At 41.7% G+C, this 18,772-nt stretch overlaps 1 protein-coding gene across 2 annotated transcripts in view; it reads left to right on the plus strand.

The window, feature by feature from the left end:
* rsph10b (radial spoke head 10 homolog B) overlaps positions 1–17,793 on the plus strand; it is an 84,978-nt gene extending 67,185 nt beyond the window's left edge. For both annotated transcript variants that reach the window (XM_087997904.1, XM_043711371.2), the window contains exons 18-20: positions 11,362–11,496; positions 13,785–14,046; positions 16,959–17,793. In XM_087997904.1, the coding sequence (XP_087854030.1) occupies positions 11,362–11,496; positions 13,785–14,046; positions 16,959–17,148 (587 nt within the window). In that variant the 3' untranslated portion in view covers positions 17,149–17,793. The remainder of the gene's footprint in view (positions 1–11,361; positions 11,497–13,784; positions 14,047–16,958) is intronic.
* Positions 17,794–18,772: the final 979 nt, after the last annotated feature.

Raw genomic sequence — 18,772 nt, forward strand, 5'->3', positions numbered from 1 at the left:
TTTTCTAAAGCATTGAATGATTCATCTCAAAAGCTTTTTTTAAAAGCGTCATTTAAATTCACAGGAACACATTTCTAGATAACCCGTAACCACTCATATAACTCAAAAATGAAACTAACTTCTTCCTAACTTACACAACGTAAAAATAAATGTAAAATTAAAGCTGTATGTGGTTCTGTCCACTATAGAAGACAAGTTTCTAAATATAATTATAACATATCATGAACCTTTATCACATTCTAAAAGAACGTATCAAACAAGTTACCGTTATTTGAAAAAGTAGCTAACCAAAACTTCCTTAAGAACACGATACCTGAATTTCAGGGATTGTTATGAAAGATTATTCAAATTAAATCTATTTTATCTAAAATTTAGAAGGTTCAGAGGTGAGCTGATCAAAGTCTTTAAGACATTAATAGGAAAAGACAAAGTAAAAATAAACTATTTCCACTGGATGAAGATTGTACAAAAAGAGATCTAAAACTTACACTCAGACTGTTCAAGAAGCAGTGCTATATACAAAGAGTGTTACAGGTTTGGTGCTGTCTTCCACAAATGGAAGTTCATGCTAGGCTAGATATTAATTTTAAATTTGAGATAGTGGGTGTATAGTGGGTATTCCCGGAGATAATCAGCTGGTCAAACCACTTTGCCTTAAACAAAACAGAATTTATTTACAAGGTTACTGAATAAAACAGAAAGAACAGAAAACAGAATACCAAATAACCTGACCTATTCGAAAACCCAACAGACTATCCCAACTTAATGATGCTGTTCCAGATACTTGCAACGATCCCCATAAATACCACTTGGCACAAAAGATAAAATCAAACAAGTTCTCCCTGGATAGAAGTCAGAGAGTACCAGCCTGGACTTGCTTCTGGGCCCAGCAGCTTTTTCACATTACTACTAAAAAAAAAACTAAACCAGAGGAAAGCTGAGCTGGGAGAACTGACCACTCCCCTTTATTATACAAGTGTTTTTTTAAACTGGAAAGCCTTCTGCTTCAGGCATTATCTGTTAGTTATTATCAAATTGACCCTAAAGTCCTTCAACCCCCAGACGTTTTGGCACTTGTAAAGTTTACGAACTCTCTGGAAAGAAAGGCCAAAGACAGCATAACCTTGTTAAAGGAACAGCTTTGTCACATCTCCCCCCTTAAAAACAAATTAACTATCAATATTCAAAGATGGCTTCATTTTAAAACCCTTAAAAATTGTTAGTGTTCTAAAACACACGTATACATTACGTGGACTATAAATATGCAAACATGCACAACTACATTCTGTTTCAGTCTGTTGTACTCCTGCTACGGAACGCATTTGAGTCTCAACAATGTGTTGGCAATCACATCTTCTCGTCCTGTCACATGCACAATTTTCAAATTGAATGGCTATAACAACAAGTTCCATCTAAACAGTCTGGCATTTTTGTCCTTAAATTTCTCCACAAATTTCAGTAGTTTATGATCAGTCTATATGATTGTCTCTGATACATTACTAGTAGCATAAACACTGAAATGTTGTAATGCCAACACCAAGCTCAAAGTCTCCTTTTCAACTGTTGACTATTTTTGCTGAAGAATGTTCAACTTCCTGGAGAAATATCCAATAGGTCTTTCTACCTTCTCTTCGACTTCTTGCAAGAGCACAACACCAACACCTACATCACTCACATCGATAGCCACTTTGAATGGCTTTGCGTACTTAGGTGTGGCTAATACCGGGGGAATGGTTAACACAGCTTTCAGGCTGTCAAATGCCTTCTGATAGTCCACTGTCCACTGAAACTTCTTGCCTTTCTTTAGCAATTAAGAGAGTGGAGCAGCCACACTGCTAAAGTTTGGTACAAACTTTTGATAAAATCCGCTCAATCCCAGGAACCCTAGTACTGCTCTTTTTGTCGATGATATGGGAAACTTCTCAATGTTTTAGCATCCCACAGGGCCATTTGTCCGTAATAATAACATGGCCCAGGAAGGTGACTTGGACTTTGGCAAATTCACTTTTAGCCAGGTTTATCACCAAGCCTGCCTTCCGAAGTCAATCAAACAAGTCTGATAAATGTCACAAATGTTCCTTCCATGTGTGACTAAAAATTACCAGATCAACAACATAAATGACATAGTTGGGTAATCCGGCAATGACCTTATTGGTTAGTCTCTGAAATGTGGCCGGTGCATTTTTCATGCCATATGGCATAACTTTAAACTGATACAGTGCATTCGGTATTACGAAAGCCAAAATTGCCTTTGCTCTTTCTGACAAAGGTACCTGCCAGTATCCTCTGAGCAAGTCCAACTTAAAAAAACAAGTTACATGTTCCACCTTCTCAACACAGTCTTCCAAACACGGAATCAGACATGCATCAGCCTTTGAAAGTGAATTGACTTTGCAATAGGCCACACATAACCATTGAGTACCATCTGGTTTTGGCACCCTTACTATGGGTGAGCTCCAGTCACTTTAACTCAGTTTGATTATGTCGTCTTGGAGTATATGTTCAGTCTCGTTTTGAACCTGTGCCAACTTTGGAGAGTTATGTCGATAAGGATGTTGCTTAATCAGAACAGCATCTCCTTTATCTACATCATGCATAATTAGCGTAGTACTTCCCACCTTATTTCCACATATCTCCCTATATGACAGTAATAACTCTTTCAGGTCATTTTGATTTTCCTCAGGAAGGTAACTCAATAATTTATCCCAATTTTTGACAACTTCCTCATTGTCCAATTTAATTTGAGGCATGTCTAATTCAGAATCCTCTGAACTTGGTTCTTCCCTCTGTTTTGTAATCGATAACAGTTCTCCTCTTGATTTCCGTCCCTGTCAAAATATCTTTTGAGCATATTCATATCATACACTTTGTGAGATTACTTTCTGTCTGGAGTCCCTATCAAGTAGTTCACCTCACTCAGTTTCCTTTCAACCTGATAAAGTCCACTAAACCTTGCTTTTAAAGGTACACCTATCACTGGAAGTAACATCAGTGCATTATCCCCAATTGCAAAATTGTGAATTTTTGATTTCTTGTCTGCTTTCTGTTTCATTGTATAGTGTGATACTTTTAAATGCTGTCTAGCCAACTCCCTAGCCCTATTTAATCATTCCCTAAAATTTGACACATAGCCCAGAAACGTGGTCTCTGGATTCTGACTTACCAATTTCTCCTTAATCAATTTTAACGGTCATCTCACTTCATGCCCAAAAACTAATTCAAATGGACTGAATTTGGTCAATTCATTTGGTGCATCTCTGATGGCAAAAAGCACAATCATCTGGGTAGTCTTAACTATAAGCCCTTAGCATTATCTTTAATATCTGATGCCACCTTTCTAGCTTACCCTGCGATTCTGAATGGTACGCAGCAGATTTGAATTGTTTTATTCCTAAGCTGTCAATAATTTCATTGAATAATTTTGATGCGAAGTTTGACTTTTGATCTGATTGTACCTCTGTCATAGTCTGTATCTAGTGAAAAATTTGAATAATTCCTCTACAATCCTTTAGCTGTGATATTGCATAATGGGACGGCCTCTGGAAATCTAGTCAACACATCCATTATTGTTAACAAATACTGATTCCCACTTTTTATTTGAGGTAGGAGACCTACAGAATCAACTAAGACTCTTGTAAAAGGTTCCTCAAATGCAGGAATAGGTACTAAAGGTGCGGGTTTATTTCCGACTGTGGTTTTCACCTGACAATTATGACACATCTGGCAAAATTCAACTACATCCTTGTGCAGTGCAGGCCAGTAAAAATGTTTTTGTATTTTAGCTTGTGTTTTCCTCAGTCCTAAATGACCCCCAGGTGTGGCTCATGTTCCACTCGCAACACCTCCTTCCTATACCCCACTGGCAATTCGATTTGATGAACTATGCCCATTTCTCATCTGCCTGAATATGTGATGGTCTCTATTTCCTCATTAAGACCTCATTTTTAAGGTAATAATATTCAGGAATACATTCGGATTCCTTTTCTGTGTATGCTTTTTGATACAACTGCTTTAAGTTTCCATCTTTCTGCTGTAATTCAGTTCATTTATCTGAGCTAAAGATGTCTGCATTGTCATCTATCAGATCCTGCTTTGTCTCAACCATCTGATCAAACAGGGTGTCTGCTAATTCCACTTCAACTTTCTTATCTGTACTCTTTGATCTCTCCTGTTTCAGCTGATGACTTTGTGACCTCGTTACCACACAGTCAGGAAACATTCCAGGATATGTGTCATGCAATAGTTCCGTTGCCAGAAAATGGGCTGGATCCTCCTTTATATTTTTGGCCAGTTTGCCTTCGTACCTCATTTTTTCTCCACATATTGCCTTTTTAGTTATCTTCTGTTGCTCTTTATAGGTTTCTCAGTCCTCTGGCTTCCCGCTCATCTTTGCTATGTTATACTTCTCTTTTATCTTTATACAGTCCTTAACTTCTCTCGTCAGCCATGACCGCCCCTGCCTCCCCTTAGGAGCTTTCTTCCTCTTTGGAATGAACTGATCTTGCATCTTCTGCATTATATCCAAAAATATCTGCCATTGTTGTTCCATTGCCATCCCTGCTAGGTATTGAACCATTGAACTTTGGCCAGCTCCTCCCTCATAGCTCCATAGCTATGTTCAACTGCAATACTGACACTTGTGATTCTCCCTTCTCCCTCTCAAATTGCAGATTAAAACTTATCATATTATGGTCACTACCTCCTAATGGTTCCTTTATACTTCGAGGACCCTGATCAAATCCGGTTCGCTGCACAACACCAGATCCAGAATTGCCTTCTCCCTGGTAGGTTCCAGTATAAGCTGTTCTAAGAATCCATCTCGGAGGCACTCCACAAACTCCCTTTCTTGGGGTCCGGTACCATCCTGATTCTCCCAGTCTACCTACATGTTGAAATCCCCCATAACAACTGTAGTAATACCTTTGCAACAGGCCAATTTCAACTCTTTATTCAACTTACACCCTACATTCCGACTACTGGGCGGCACGGTGGCACAGTGGTTAGCACTGTTGCCTCACAGCGCCAGAGACCCGGGTTCGATTCCCGCCTCAGGCGACTGACTGTGTGGAGTTTGCACATTCTCCCCGTGTCTGCGTGGGTTTCCTCCGGGTGCTCCGGTTTCCTCCCACAGCACCAAAGATGTGCAGGTCAGGTGAATTGGCCATGCTAAATTGCCCGTAGTGTTGGATATAGGGGTAAATGTAGGGGTATGGGTGGGTTGCGCTTTGGCGGGTCGGTGTGGACTTGTTGGGCCGAAGGGCCTGTTTCCATACTGTAATGTAATCTAATCTAATCTACTGTTTGGGGGCCTATAGGTAACTCCCATTAGGGTCTTTCTACCCTTAGAATTTCTCAGCTCTATCCATACTGACTCTACATCTCCTGATTTTATGTCCCCCCTCACAAGGGAATACCATTCCTCACCAACAGGGTCACTCCACCCTCTCTGCCCGTCAATCTGTCCTTTCGGTATCACGTATAACCTTGAATATTCATTTCCCAGGCCCTGTCCACTTGAAGCCAAATCTCAATTATCCCCACAACATCGTACCTGCCAATTTCCAACTGAGCCTCAAGCTCATCCACCTTATTTTGTTATGCTTCGTGCATTCATATATAATATTTTTAATTTGTTACTCCCCTCACCCTTCCTATCAATCCCTATATCACTTGACCATACTGTATGATCCTTTCTTGAGTTTTCTGCTCCGGTGATTCTGTTGTTTTTCTTAACTTCTCTTATTCTCACTTTCCCTTTAACTTCCTTCTCGAATTTCCAGTTTGTCTCCTTCCCCCCCACTACTTAGCTTAAACACTGTGTTGCAGTGCTGCAGTGATTTAGCAGTTTGGATCAGAAGACAGAGGATATGGTTGATGGGAAATGTTCATCCTGGAGTTCAGTTACTAGCGGTATACTGCAAGGATCTGTTTTGGGGCCACTGCTGTTTGTCATTTTCATGAGGGCCTGGCAGGATGGGTTAGTAAATTTGTGATGACACTAAGGCCGGCGGAGTTGTGGGTAGTGCTGAAGGATGTTGCAGGTTACAGGGGGACATAGATATGCAGCAGAGCTGGGCTACAAGGTGACAAATGGAGTTTAATGCAGAAAATTGCAAGGTGATTCACTTTGGAAGGAGTAACAGGAATAAGGAGTACTGGGCTATTGGTAAGAAATTTGGTAGTGTAGTTGAGTAGAGAGATCTCGGTACATAGATCCCTGAAAGTTGCCACCCAGGTTGATAAGGTTGTTAAGAAGGCATACGGTGTGTCAACTCTTATTGGTAGAGGGATTGAGTTTCAGAGCCATGAGGTCATGTTGCAGCTGTACAAAACTCTGGTGCAGCCGCACTCTGAGTTTTGCGTACAGTTCTGGCCACTGCATTATAGAAAGGATGTGGAAGCTTTGGAAAGGGTTCAGAGGAGATTTACTAAGATGTTGCCTGGTATTGGGGGAAAGTCTTATGAGGAAAGGTTGAGGTACTTGAGGCTATTTTAGTTAGAGAGAAGAAGGTTAATTGAGACATATAAGATCATCAGAGGGTTAGATAGGATGGATAGTGAGAGCCTTTTTCCTCTATTGTGATGGCTAGCCTGAGGAGACATAGCTTTAAATTGAGGGGTGACAGATATAGGACAGATGTCAGAGGTAGTTTCTTTAGTCAGAAAGTAGTAGAGGCGTGGAATGCCCTCCCTGCAACAGTAGTAGACTTGCCAACCTTAAGAGCATTTAAATGGTCATTGGATAAACATATGGGTGATAATGGAATAGTGTAGGTTAGATGGGCTTCAGATTGGTTCCACAAGTTGGCGCAACATTGAGGACCAAAGGGCCTGTACTGCACTGTAATGTTCTATGCTTTATGCATCTTTTCCCATTCATCTTAAGCCATCTCTAAAGATTCTGACGATGTTTCCAGTAAATTTAAATGCAGAGCTATTGCTGTAGTTATCTCTCCTTTTCTCATAGAAGGAGGCAGCTCCAACTCCAGCTTGTTTGCTAATTCCAGCAGCTTGGCCTTCACCACCTTTTGTAAAACCCCCAAGGTCACTTCTTCCACTCCCAGAAAACTCCTGGTGACTGAAAGAACAATTGCTGTCCCAAGCACTGTTTAAACCAACCAAATTCAACACCCAGAACAAAAGACACTAACACCTACCACTCGCTGCCTTCAAGTGCAACAAGTCTAATCCCAATTTGAAACTACAGAACAAATCCTGCAAACAGCCCCAATCTATTATGGACCAGGCCAGACCCCTCAAAACATTTCAAGAAGATAGCCCAGACCCTAACTTTGCTAGTTGTTTTAAGTTAGTGTTTAGTGGGTATTCCAGGAGATAATCAGCTGGTCAAAACATTTTGTCTTAAACAAAACAGAATTTATTAACAAGATTACTGAATAAAACAGAAAGAACCTTGGAGTGCAGCTTTATGGCTCCTTGAAAGTGGAGTCGCAGGTAGATAGGATAGTGAAGAAGGCGTTTGGTATGCTTTCCTTTATTGGTCAGAATATTGAGTACAGGAGTTGGGAGGTCATGTTTCGGCTGTACAGGACTTTGGTTAGGCCGTTGTTGGAATATTGCATGCAATTCTGGTCTCCTTCCTATCGGGAAGATGTTGTGAAACTTGAAAACGTTCAGAAAGGATTTACAAGGATGTTGCCAGGGTTGAGGTATCTGAGCTACAGGGAAAGGCTGAACAGGCTGGGGCTGTTTTCCCTGGACCATAGGAGGCTGAGGGGTGACCTTATAGAGGTTTACAAAATTATGAGGGGCATGGATAGGATAAATAGACAAAGTCTTTTCCCTGGGGTCGGGGAGTCCAGAACTAGAGGGCATAGGTTTAGGGTGAGAGGGGAAAGATATAAAAGAGACCTAAGGGGCAACTTTTTCACGCAGAGGGTGATATGTGTATGGAATGAGCTGCCAGAGGATGTGGTGGAGGCTGGTACAATTGCAACATTTAAGAGGCATTTGGATGGGTATATGAATAGGAAGGGTTTGGAGGGATATGGGTCGGGTGCTGACAGGTGGGACTTGATTGGGTTGGGATATCTGGTCGGCATGGATGGTTTGGACCGAAGTGTCTATTTCCATGCTGTACATCTCTATGACTCTATGACTCTAACAGAAAACAAAATACCAATTAACCTGACCTATTTGAAAACTCAACAGATTATCCCAACTTAATGATGCTGTTCCAAATACTTGCAACAATCCCCATAAACACCCCTTGGCACAAAAGATAAAATCAAACAAGTTCTCACAGGAAAAAAGTCAGAGGGAGAGTACCAGTCTGGACTTGTTTCTAGGTCCAGCACCTTTTCCACATTACTGTTTTAAAAAAAACAAACCAGAGAAAAGCTGAGCTGGGAGATCTGGCCACTTTCCTTTCATTATACAAGTGTTTTTTTTTAAACTGGAAAGCCTTCTGCCTGAGCAATATCTGTTAGCTATAAACAAATTGGCCCTAAAACCCTTCAACCCCCAGACTTTTCCAAGCCTGTGTCATTTAAGATTGCTCTTAAAAAAAAGCCAAGGACAGCATAACCTTGTTAAAGAAACAGCTTCGTCACATCAGCCATGACCTAATTAAATGATAGAACAGGATCATTGGGCTGAAAAGTCTATTTCTCAATTAAACATGAAAAAGAAATATCTTCTCTCAGACAGATGTGATTTTTTGGAATTTTCATACCTAGATAGCTGCTGTGAAAGTTCAATTATTGAATATCTTCAAGACACTCGTCATTAAGAGAATCAAGGGCTCAGTGGATGTATGGAAAGATTAAATTGAAATAAAAGATCTACTTAAAATATTTTAAATAAATATATTTTAAACATCTTTAAATAAAATATTGAATGATGGAGCAGAATCAAGGTGTTATATGAGCCACCTTGTTCATGCTTTCTATATTCTAATGTTTTCATTATATTGGTGCAAGCTTATGAATCAAAAATGTGGTGCTGGATAAGCACAGCAGGTCAGGCAAGCATCCGAGGAGCAGGAGAATCGACGTTTCAGCATAAAGCCTTCATCAGGAATGAGCCTTGTGGGCCAGCGGTACTGAGAGATAAATGAGATGGGGCTGGGGATGGAGGAAGGTCGCTGGGAATGTGATAGGTAGATGAAGGTGCGGGTGGAAGTGATAGGTTGGAGGGGAGGGTGGAGCGGGTGGATGGGAAGGAAGGAAAATGGACAGGTAGGACTGGTCAAGGAGGCAGTTCTGAGGTGGAGGCTTCGGACTGGGATAAGGTGGGGGGAGGGGAACTGAGGAAACTGGTGAAATCCACACTGATCCCGTGTGGTTGCAGGGTCCAAGGTGGAAGTTGAGGTGTTCTTCTTCCAGGCTACGGGTGGTAAGGGTTTCGTGATGGAGGAGGCCCAGGACCTGTATGTCCTTGGTGGAGTGGGACAGGGAGATAAAATATACAGCCACCGGGTGGTGGAGTTGGTTGGTGTGGGTGTCCCACAGATGTTCTCTGAAAGGATCCGCAAGTTGGCGTCCTGTCTCCCTGATGTAGAGGAAAAAACATTGGGGACAACTAATACAGTAGATAACATGCATGGAAGTACAGGTAAATTTCTGTTGGACGTAGAAGGATTGGCTTCTTTGGAGCCTTGGACGGAGGTGAGGGGGGAGGTGTGGGCTCAGGTTTTGCACTTCCTGCGGTGGCAGGGCAAGGTGCCAGGGGTGGGGGAGATGTGCATCTGATGAGGGAGTCACAGAGGGAATGGTCTGTCCAGAATGCAGATAGTTGTAGGGAGGGAAATATATCCCTAGTAATGGGGTCTGCATGTAGGTGGCGGATGTGGTGGAGGATGATGCAATGTATGTGAAGGTTGGTGAGGTGGAAGGTGAGGACTAGAGTGGTTCGTCCCTGTTGCGGTTGAAGGGGAGGAGATGCGTTGGAGGGCATCGTCGACCACGTGGGAGGTGAAATTGTGGTCTTTGAAGAAGTAAGCCATCTGGGATGTTCTATGGTGTAATTGGTCCTCCTGGAAGCACATGTGGCGTAAGTGGAGGAATTGGGAATAAGGGATGGCATTTTTACAGGAGGTAGGGTGGGAGAAGGTGTAGTCCAGGTAGCTGTGGGAGTCGGTGGATTTGTAGTACATGTCTGTGTTCAGTTGGTCACTAGAAATGGAGATGGAGAGATCCAGGAAGGGGAGGGAGGTGTCCGAGATGGAGATCTTCGTTGTGGTGGATAGATGCATAGAGGGACTGGATGTCCATGGTGAACATAAGGCGTATGAGGTGGGAGAAACAAAAGTCTTGGAGGAGGTATAGAGTGTTAGTGGTGTCCCGAACATAGATGGGGAGTTCCTGGACCAAGTGGGGTGGAGGTGGGGCAGGACGGTAGCAAGGTATGCAGAGATGAGTTTGGTGAGACAGGAGCAGGCTGAGACAATGGGTTGACAAGGGCAGTCAGGTTTGTGAATCTTGGGGCAGACGCAGACGTGGTGCAGCATTCTCAGACCATAAAGTTAGAGGCTGTGGTTGGTACATCCCCACTCACCCCCCCCCCCCTCCCCCACCAGCCCATCCCTCACCCCCCAGCATCTTTCCCTGCCACCGCAGGGTGCAAACCTGTGCCCACACCTCCCCTCTCAAACCTTCCTACAAAGCCCCAAAGGATCTTTCTACATCCGACAGAAATTTACATGTACTTCCACGCACGTTATCTACTGTATCAATTGCACCCGATGTGGTTTCCTCTACATCAGGGAGACCGGACGCCAACTTGCGGATCCTTTCAGAGAACATCTGTGGGACACCCACACCAACCAACCCCACTGCCCTGTGGCTGAATATTTTATCTCCCCATCCCACTCCACCAAGGACATGTAGGTCCTGGGCCTCCTCCATCACCAAACTCTTACCACCTGATGCCTGGAGGAAAAATGCCTCATCTTCCGCCAACCACACAGGATCGATGTGGATTTCACCAGTTTCGTCATTTCCCCTCCCCCCACCTTATCCCAATCCGAAGCCTCCAACTTGGCACCACCTCCTTGTCTGGTCCTACTTGTCCCATCTTCCTTCTCTCCTACCCATCCACTCCACCCTCCCCTCCGACCTATCATGCTCACCCGGACCTTCATCTACCTATCACATTCCCAGATACCTTCCCCCAGCCCTACCCCCCTCCCATTTATCTCTCAACCCCCCCAGCCCACAAGCCTCTTTGCTAATGAAGGCCTTATGCCCGAAATGTCGATTCTCCTGCTCCTCGAATGCTGCCTGACCTGCCTTGCTTTTCCAGCACCACAGTCTTGACTCTGATCTCCAGCATTTGCATGCTTATGGATTTTGCACTTGTCATTTATAGGTGCTAATAATTATTTCTTACTGATTCCAGCAAATCATGGTAAAGCAGGTACAAACTCTGCAAAGAATGCTCCAAAAGATGAGGAACAAAGTCAAAGAATAGCTCAATCGGCACCTTCAATGGAGAGTAACAAAAAGCAATCCGAAGTCCCTCTGAGTGGAATAGGTGAGTGCAGTGAAGTTGTTTTTGTTTACACACTTGAAACTTTATATTTATTAGATTAGATTCCCGACAGTACGGAAACAGGCCCTTTGTCCCAACAAGCCCACATCAACCCTCTGAAGAGTAACCTACCTCGACTCATTTCCTTACATTTGCCCCTGACTAGCATGGCCAATTCACCTGGCTTGCACATCTTTTTGAATGTGAGAAGAAACCAGAGCACCTGGAGGAAACCCATACAGACATAGGGAGAATGTGGAAACTCCACACAGATAGTTGACCAAAGCGGGAATTGAACCAAGGTCCCTGGTACTATGAGGCAGCAGTGCTAACCACTAAACCAATGTGCCACCCTTAACTACATGCAGGTTTCCACAATCAGGAACTTTCCTTCTGGGATAGGGCTTCAGTCCCACTCTCCAGTAGCAATTGAAATACATAGGTAAAGGATGAAGTCGCTAAAGTCTTACAGACCATAGATCTACCCTTTCATTAGAGAGAGAGACAACTTGTGGTGATTTAATCTAAGGGTCACCACATCTCAGGCAAGGGGAGAATTTGAGAAGGAGAGTCCTTCATGGTAACCTCAGCCAGTGTCAGATTTGAACCCACACTATTGCATCACTCTATATCACAAACTGGACATCCAGTCGACTGAGTTGAAAGTTTCCAACAACTGCTCATGAAGCCTCAGAGCTCTGTGAGAAGACAAAGCTGGTGAGAAGCATAGTCACAAGCAACATTGGAAATGCCTTTATCGGAGTATGTATTAAGGTCCAAAAAGGAGGTGAGTGAGAGGGGACATGAGGAGAATTTTATGGAGCGTGTAAGAGTGAGAAGCATTTAACGTGGAAACTGAATAATTTAGGAGCAGAAATTTCAATTTCCAGATGATGGGTTGAACAGCAGACATGAAATCACTGCTATGTTTCTAGGGTATCAGGCCTCACATTATGCTTTGGTGAGTTCCCCATATGATACAGTATGAGTCAGTGGTGACGGAGTTGGTGAGATGCAGAGTGGGGTCAGGGATGTGGAAGTGTGCAAGTGGGGAGGACAGGATGGCTATGGAGGTGTAGAAGGAGGGAGGGCCTGGCATCCCAGTGAAGTAGATGGTGGTCGAAGTAAGAAAATGAGGTGCCTTAAAGGGTGGCATCAGTATTGTTCACAGTACGTCCATTTCAGATTGTTGGCTGGCAGAATCCTTACAAGACTTTGAGTTCACCTACAACATTTCAATTATCTCCACTAAAAGTGATCTCAGGCAATATCTTTTACCATGCATATAACTTAGGGACAGTTGAGCCTGTAAATTTACCCATATCCCGCAGAGTAGCATGTAAACACTGGACATAAACATGAAAATTCAATAAAGAATCAACACAAAAACACATATTTGAAACACATTATGTGAAATATCTACAAACAAAAATCAAATTTGGAAAGCACTCCTGCCACTTCAGCACTTTTATGTTGATTGCAATGAAGTTGGGCAGGAAAGCTGTGGCCACAATAAAGAATCTCCCGCTTAACCAGGAGGCTTTTTTATAACTTACCTGTACCAGCTACATTGTCAGCTGACAGAAGGTTTCACCGCTGAGAAGCTTATCCCACAACCTGATCACACATGTTTCCCATGCTTTCCACTTGCACTTAAAATTTTAATTATAAGTGTAGGCACTGAATTCCCTGTCTTGCCATCAGGAACAGTGTGTTATGGTTAAAACCCTGTCTGGTGTGTCTGATCTTCTTAGTAATAACAATTTGCACCAGATGTAGGATTTATGCTTCAGCACCAACAATGCAGAAGGAAAGACTCCCATTTACACTGTCCTTCACTTGGTAATTTTAATAAAAGTGTAAAGATAATCATAAAATACTGTTCCCTCTTTATACTCCAACTAAACAGATATCTGTCTCATGACAGATTCCTCACAACTGATGTATCAATTTCTACAGCTAATGAATGGCAAAGAGATAATCCACATAAAAAAGAACAAATTTATTGTGTAGAATAAACCATCCTTGATAAACTTTTGTAATGTCTTTGCCTCACTGCAATCTTTAATTACAAAAACAGTATTCTGCAGGATAAATGAGGACAGTTGAACTGTAAATGTTATAAATTACAATAATAATCAGAAATCATTAATGTCAAAGTCCACATGAAGCCAGTTGTTCAAGTTCTGTGACTTAAATCCCTTAAAAAGGATTGTTCAGGCATGCATTTTTATCTGCATAAATAAACTTTCAATTTTTGTTCTTTTCTTTTTGTTCAAACAAAATGTCAGAAAAGAACCCTTCTGAAAACATTCCAGAAGAAAAAGCTCCTTCAGAAAAGACCCCTTTAGAAAACATTCCAGAAGAAAAGTCTCCAATCAAGTCGGGTGCTGAGCTGGAATTGTGGTTGAGCCAAGTTTATTTCTTCTTTGTGAAGAGGTTGTTTCCAGCCCATGATCATGCTGAAGTTCTGAAAGTGGAGGCAAAGAGGGACATCGTGCGACAGAATGAGCTGGCTCGCCAGGCTATGATAAAGGCTGCAACAAGAGCTAGGTCTGTCTCACCGTGTTTTCTAGGAGACAGTTGATTAATCCCAACTCTCATGAGCTATTGGTAGGAACTGAGAGAGATGGTTCTGTGCATCCATCTTGGTTATATCTAAAATAAAAGGTTCTCACAAAGCATGGATTCCCTTGCATTGGGGCTTGTTAAAGGTGATGAGTCTGATAGATAAGAGATTGTAGGGATGTTTGCTTGCTCATTCCCTTCTGGTAAAGATAACTACAAAGCATAAGGGAGGGACCTGGTCAGAGTTGATTGGAGGGGGAGCCTAGCAGGGAAGAAAATGGAGCAGCGATGGCAGGAGTTTCTGGGGATAATTCAGGAGGCACAGCAGAAATTCATCCCAAGAAAGAAAAACCATATTAAGGGGTGTATGAGGCAACCGTGGCTGACATGGGAAGTTAGGGACAGCATAAAAGCAAAAGAAAAAGCATACAATGTGGTGAAGATTAGTGGGAAGGTAGAGGATTGGGAAGTCTTTACAAACCAGCAGAGCATAACCAAAAAAAGCAATAAGAGAAGGAGATATGATATAAGCTGGCCAGTAATATAAAAGACGATTACAAGAGATCTTTTAGGTATATAAAATGTCCACACAGGCAAGAGTGGACATTGGACCACTGGAAGATTAGGGTGGAAGTGTAGTAATGGGGAACAAAGAAATGGCAGATGACCTGAATAGGTATTTTGCATCAGTTTTCTCAGTGGAAAACACCAGGAGCACACCAGATCTTCAAGAGAGTCAGGGGCAGAGGTTAATGCAGTGATCATCACTAAGGAGAAAGGACTACGAATCTGAAGGTGGATACATAATCTGGATCAGAGCACCTACACCTGAGAGTTCTGAAGGAGATAGGTGAGGAAATTGTAGGCGTATTGGTGGTGATCTTCCAGGAATCACTAGATTCAAGGAAAATCCCAGAGGATTTGAAAATAGCTAATGTAACACCCTTGTTTAAGAAGGAAGGGAGGCAGAAGATAGGAAACTATGGGCTGGTTAGCCTGATCTTGGTCGTTTGTAAGATTTTAGTACATTATTAAGAATGAGATTGTGGAGTCCTTGGAAATGCATGGTAAAATAGGGCTGAGTCAGCATGGTTTCATTAAGGCGCAATCATACCTGACAAATTTGTTAGATTCTTTGAGGAGGTAACAAGCATTTTACACAAAAGAGAGTAAGTGGACATGGTCTATTTAGATTTTCAGAAAGTGTTTGACAAGGTGCTGCATAGGAGACTGCTAAATCAGGTAAGAGCTATGGGGGAAGGTACTGCATGGAAAGAAGATAGACTAATGACAGAAGGCACAGAGTGGGGATAAAAGGCTTTTTCTCAGGATGGCAGCCTGTAACTAGTAGAGTTCCACCGGGATCGGTTTTGGGACCAGAATTATTCCATTGCACATTAATGATCTGGACAAAGGAACTGAAGGTGTCATTGCTAATTTTGCAGATGACACAAAGATAGCTGGAGGGACAGGTAGTGTTGAGGAAGCAGGGAGGCTGCAGCGGATGTAGTATAATGTGGGAAATTGTGAGGTTATGCATTTTTATAGAAAGAATGGAGGTGTAGACTATATTCTAATTGGGGAAAGGCCTCAGAAATATGAAGCACAAACGGACTTAGGAATGCTTTTCAGAATTTTTTAAGGTTAACATGGAAGTTCAGTTGGCAGTTAAGAAGAAAAATGCAATTTTAGCATTCCTTTTGAGAGGACAAGAATACAAGAGCAGGAATGTACTGCTGAGGTCGAAGCTTTGGTCAGACTGTGTTTGGAATATTGTGAGCAATGTTTGGCACATTATCTAAGAGAGGATGTGCTGGCATCAGAGGAGGTCCAGAGAAGGTTTGTAAGAATGATCCCAGGGATAAAGGACTTTTCATATGAGGAGTGGTTGAGGACTCTGGGACTGTAATCCATGGAGTTTAACTGGATGGAGAATCTCATTGAAACTTACAGAATACTGAGAGGTCTGGATAGAGTGGATATAGAGAAGATGTTTCCATTAGTAGGAGAGACTGAGACTCAAGGGCACAGCGTCAGAGTGGAGGGACAACCCTTTACAACTGAGATCAAGAACATTTTCTTCAGCCAATGGGTGATTAATCTGTGAAATTATTTTCCACACATGACTGTAGAGGCCAAGTCATTGAGTGTATTTAAGACTGGGGTAGACAGATTCTTGATTACTAAGGGGATCAAGGGTAATGGGGTTGAGAAACACATCAGCCATAATCCAATGGTGGAGCAGACTTGATGAGCTAAGTGGCCTAATTCTGCTCCAATATTTTATGGTATTATGGTCTGATAGATTTATCATATCTGAATAGGGTAGCCTATCAGTTTAGTCCTAGACTAATAGCTCAAAGGTCATGTGATTCAAGTTTGTAAGTTGTCTTGGTAGAAGTTAAATTCCATATTGTAATTCAAATCCCATCCTGAAACTCATTTCAAAAATCTGGACCCCTATAAACTGGTGCCAGAAAAATAACTACGGAAGCTTGATGCTTATAAAAACGTAGATAGTTCACACTAGGGAAGGAAAACTGCTGCCCTCACCTAATCTGGAATGACATGTGACTCCAGTGGGAATAACTCAAATCTCTCCTCACAGCTATAGATTTTTGTGCAGTGTCATCCTGATGAATCAAGATTTGAACTTTCTGTGACTTTAATGTCTTTTACATGGTGTGACTGTCTAACACTGCACACACTCCTTTAACTTTGGTCTCATTGCTTTGCACAAATTATTATTATTGGCTCTTGCACTCAAGGCCTTTATTTCATTACTTCAATAAATTAAGGTGTTGCCCGTTTGGATTTGATATTAACTGACATCTGCATAGCTCTGTAAAGTACCTCAATTACATTGCAACTGGTAATTTGTTCTGATGTCATTATAGATTGAAAGAGGAAGCCACAAAACTAGAACAAGAGGACGCTGATTTGCTTCTGATTGTACAAAGTCCTGGAGAACAAAGTGAGGATAATGATAAACCCACTTATCCAGTGCAGAAAACGCCCACAGAAGTTGCCCATTTAGTGCCAAGTAGAAAAGGTAGTGGAAACAAAAAAAAGAAAAAGTCTCTATGAACAAGTTTTGTATTAACTTGGCAGAATTTATGAAACCTCAAAATTATATTTTCACAGTCGATGAAACCAGGCCATCTTTTAATTATTTGCTGAAAGGTAAAATCAAATGTCAGTAATCAATAGTTTTAACCATAGGTCAAACTAAGGCCAATGCACCAAAATCTATCTCAGTGCAAGCCATGCTGTGATTAATAATTATTAGTACTGCAATTCCTCCACACTTCATCTCTTTCCTTTTCTGTAATCTTCTCCAATTCTATAATCTTCAGGGATATTTGCAATGCACCATTTTCTATCTTCTCGTACATCTTTGGTTTTAAGCTCTAAACCATTGAGGCCATGTCTTCAGGTGCTTGGCCCTGAGCTCTGGAATTCCCTCCCAAAATCTATCTATCTTCCTCTCTCTACCTATAAGCCAATTCTTACACATACATGTTTCAAAAACTATTTGCTTACCTGTTGATATTACCTATGGCTGATTGTCAAATTTGATTTGAGATTGCTGCTTTTTGCATTTATTTAGGTTATTGTTAGATTTTAATTGTTTGGCCTTGTTGAAATGTTACTTTTTTGGCAAAATAAATTTTTGAGGAGTGACAAGCACAAAAGAAGCTCCTTGTATGGAATTTTCATTCTACCCCAAACCAATGCCCAATGTAAATAGGACATGAGAGGATTAAAACTTGAAGTATTACCTCCTGACTTCTACCAAGGTAATTTTTAAATTTGTTGACCCTTATCTTCAAACATTAAAAGTCAGCAGAGACTTACAGGGGACAAAAGCTATTGGTGGTGCAATATAATATTAACCTCCATTATTGCACTGACTACAGTCCAGCAGAAAGAGCCCATTGAATATTAGAGGCCCAGGTCCATCTTTCAAAATTATTTCTATTAAAATTTCTTGTTGTCCAAGGAAGACCTGAGTATTCACCCCACATTGCACAAGGAACCCTTGGGCTCTCCAATATCAGCAAATACCACCGCGACAGTGCCTTGATGCTTGTAATACCAAACATCTTAATGTAAGAGAAGGTTTGAAACCCTGGTAAGTTTATTTTGGTTTCTCCTTGTGCCTTACAATTACTTTTTACTTCATTAAATTCTGCTAGTATTGCACATTCAGTTGAGAACATGTAGTGTTGCCCAGACTGTTGTAGTAGACAATGAACACTGGAGATCACTCTTACTTCTTAGATCCCAAAATGTGTATTGCTTCTGGGACAAATCCACATATCAACATCTTACTTTAGTAGATCAAAAGTTAAACAGGTAACAGATGTCATTTGACATTTTAGCATGATGGTTCAAAAAAGGAAATTGCAATGCATTTGCACCCACCACCTCACTCATTCTGCATTCTGCCTCTTAAATGGGATGATGATGACTTTATCTTTCCTTTTTACTAGAGTTTGTTTCCAGTCTAAAACTTAGAGCAAAACCTTTCAGTCGTACAAGTATGGAATACTTCTAAACACAGCGATTGGGTAGAAGTTTGGAATTCATTTCCACAAACAACTATTGAGGCTGAATCAGTTGTGACTTTTAAATCATAATTTTAATTTTTTTTGGTAAATGACTATTACTCCTGGTGTTACGTGCTAGTGAGGGTAGGAATAGAAGG

Source organism: Chiloscyllium plagiosum, unplaced genomic scaffold (assembly GCF_037043375.1).
Source record: "Chiloscyllium plagiosum isolate Xiang-an unplaced genomic scaffold, Cpla_swu_hap1 HiC_scaffold_20, whole genome shotgun sequence".
NCBI classification, from domain to species: Eukaryota; Metazoa; Chordata; class Chondrichthyes; order Orectolobiformes; family Hemiscylliidae; genus Chiloscyllium; species Chiloscyllium plagiosum.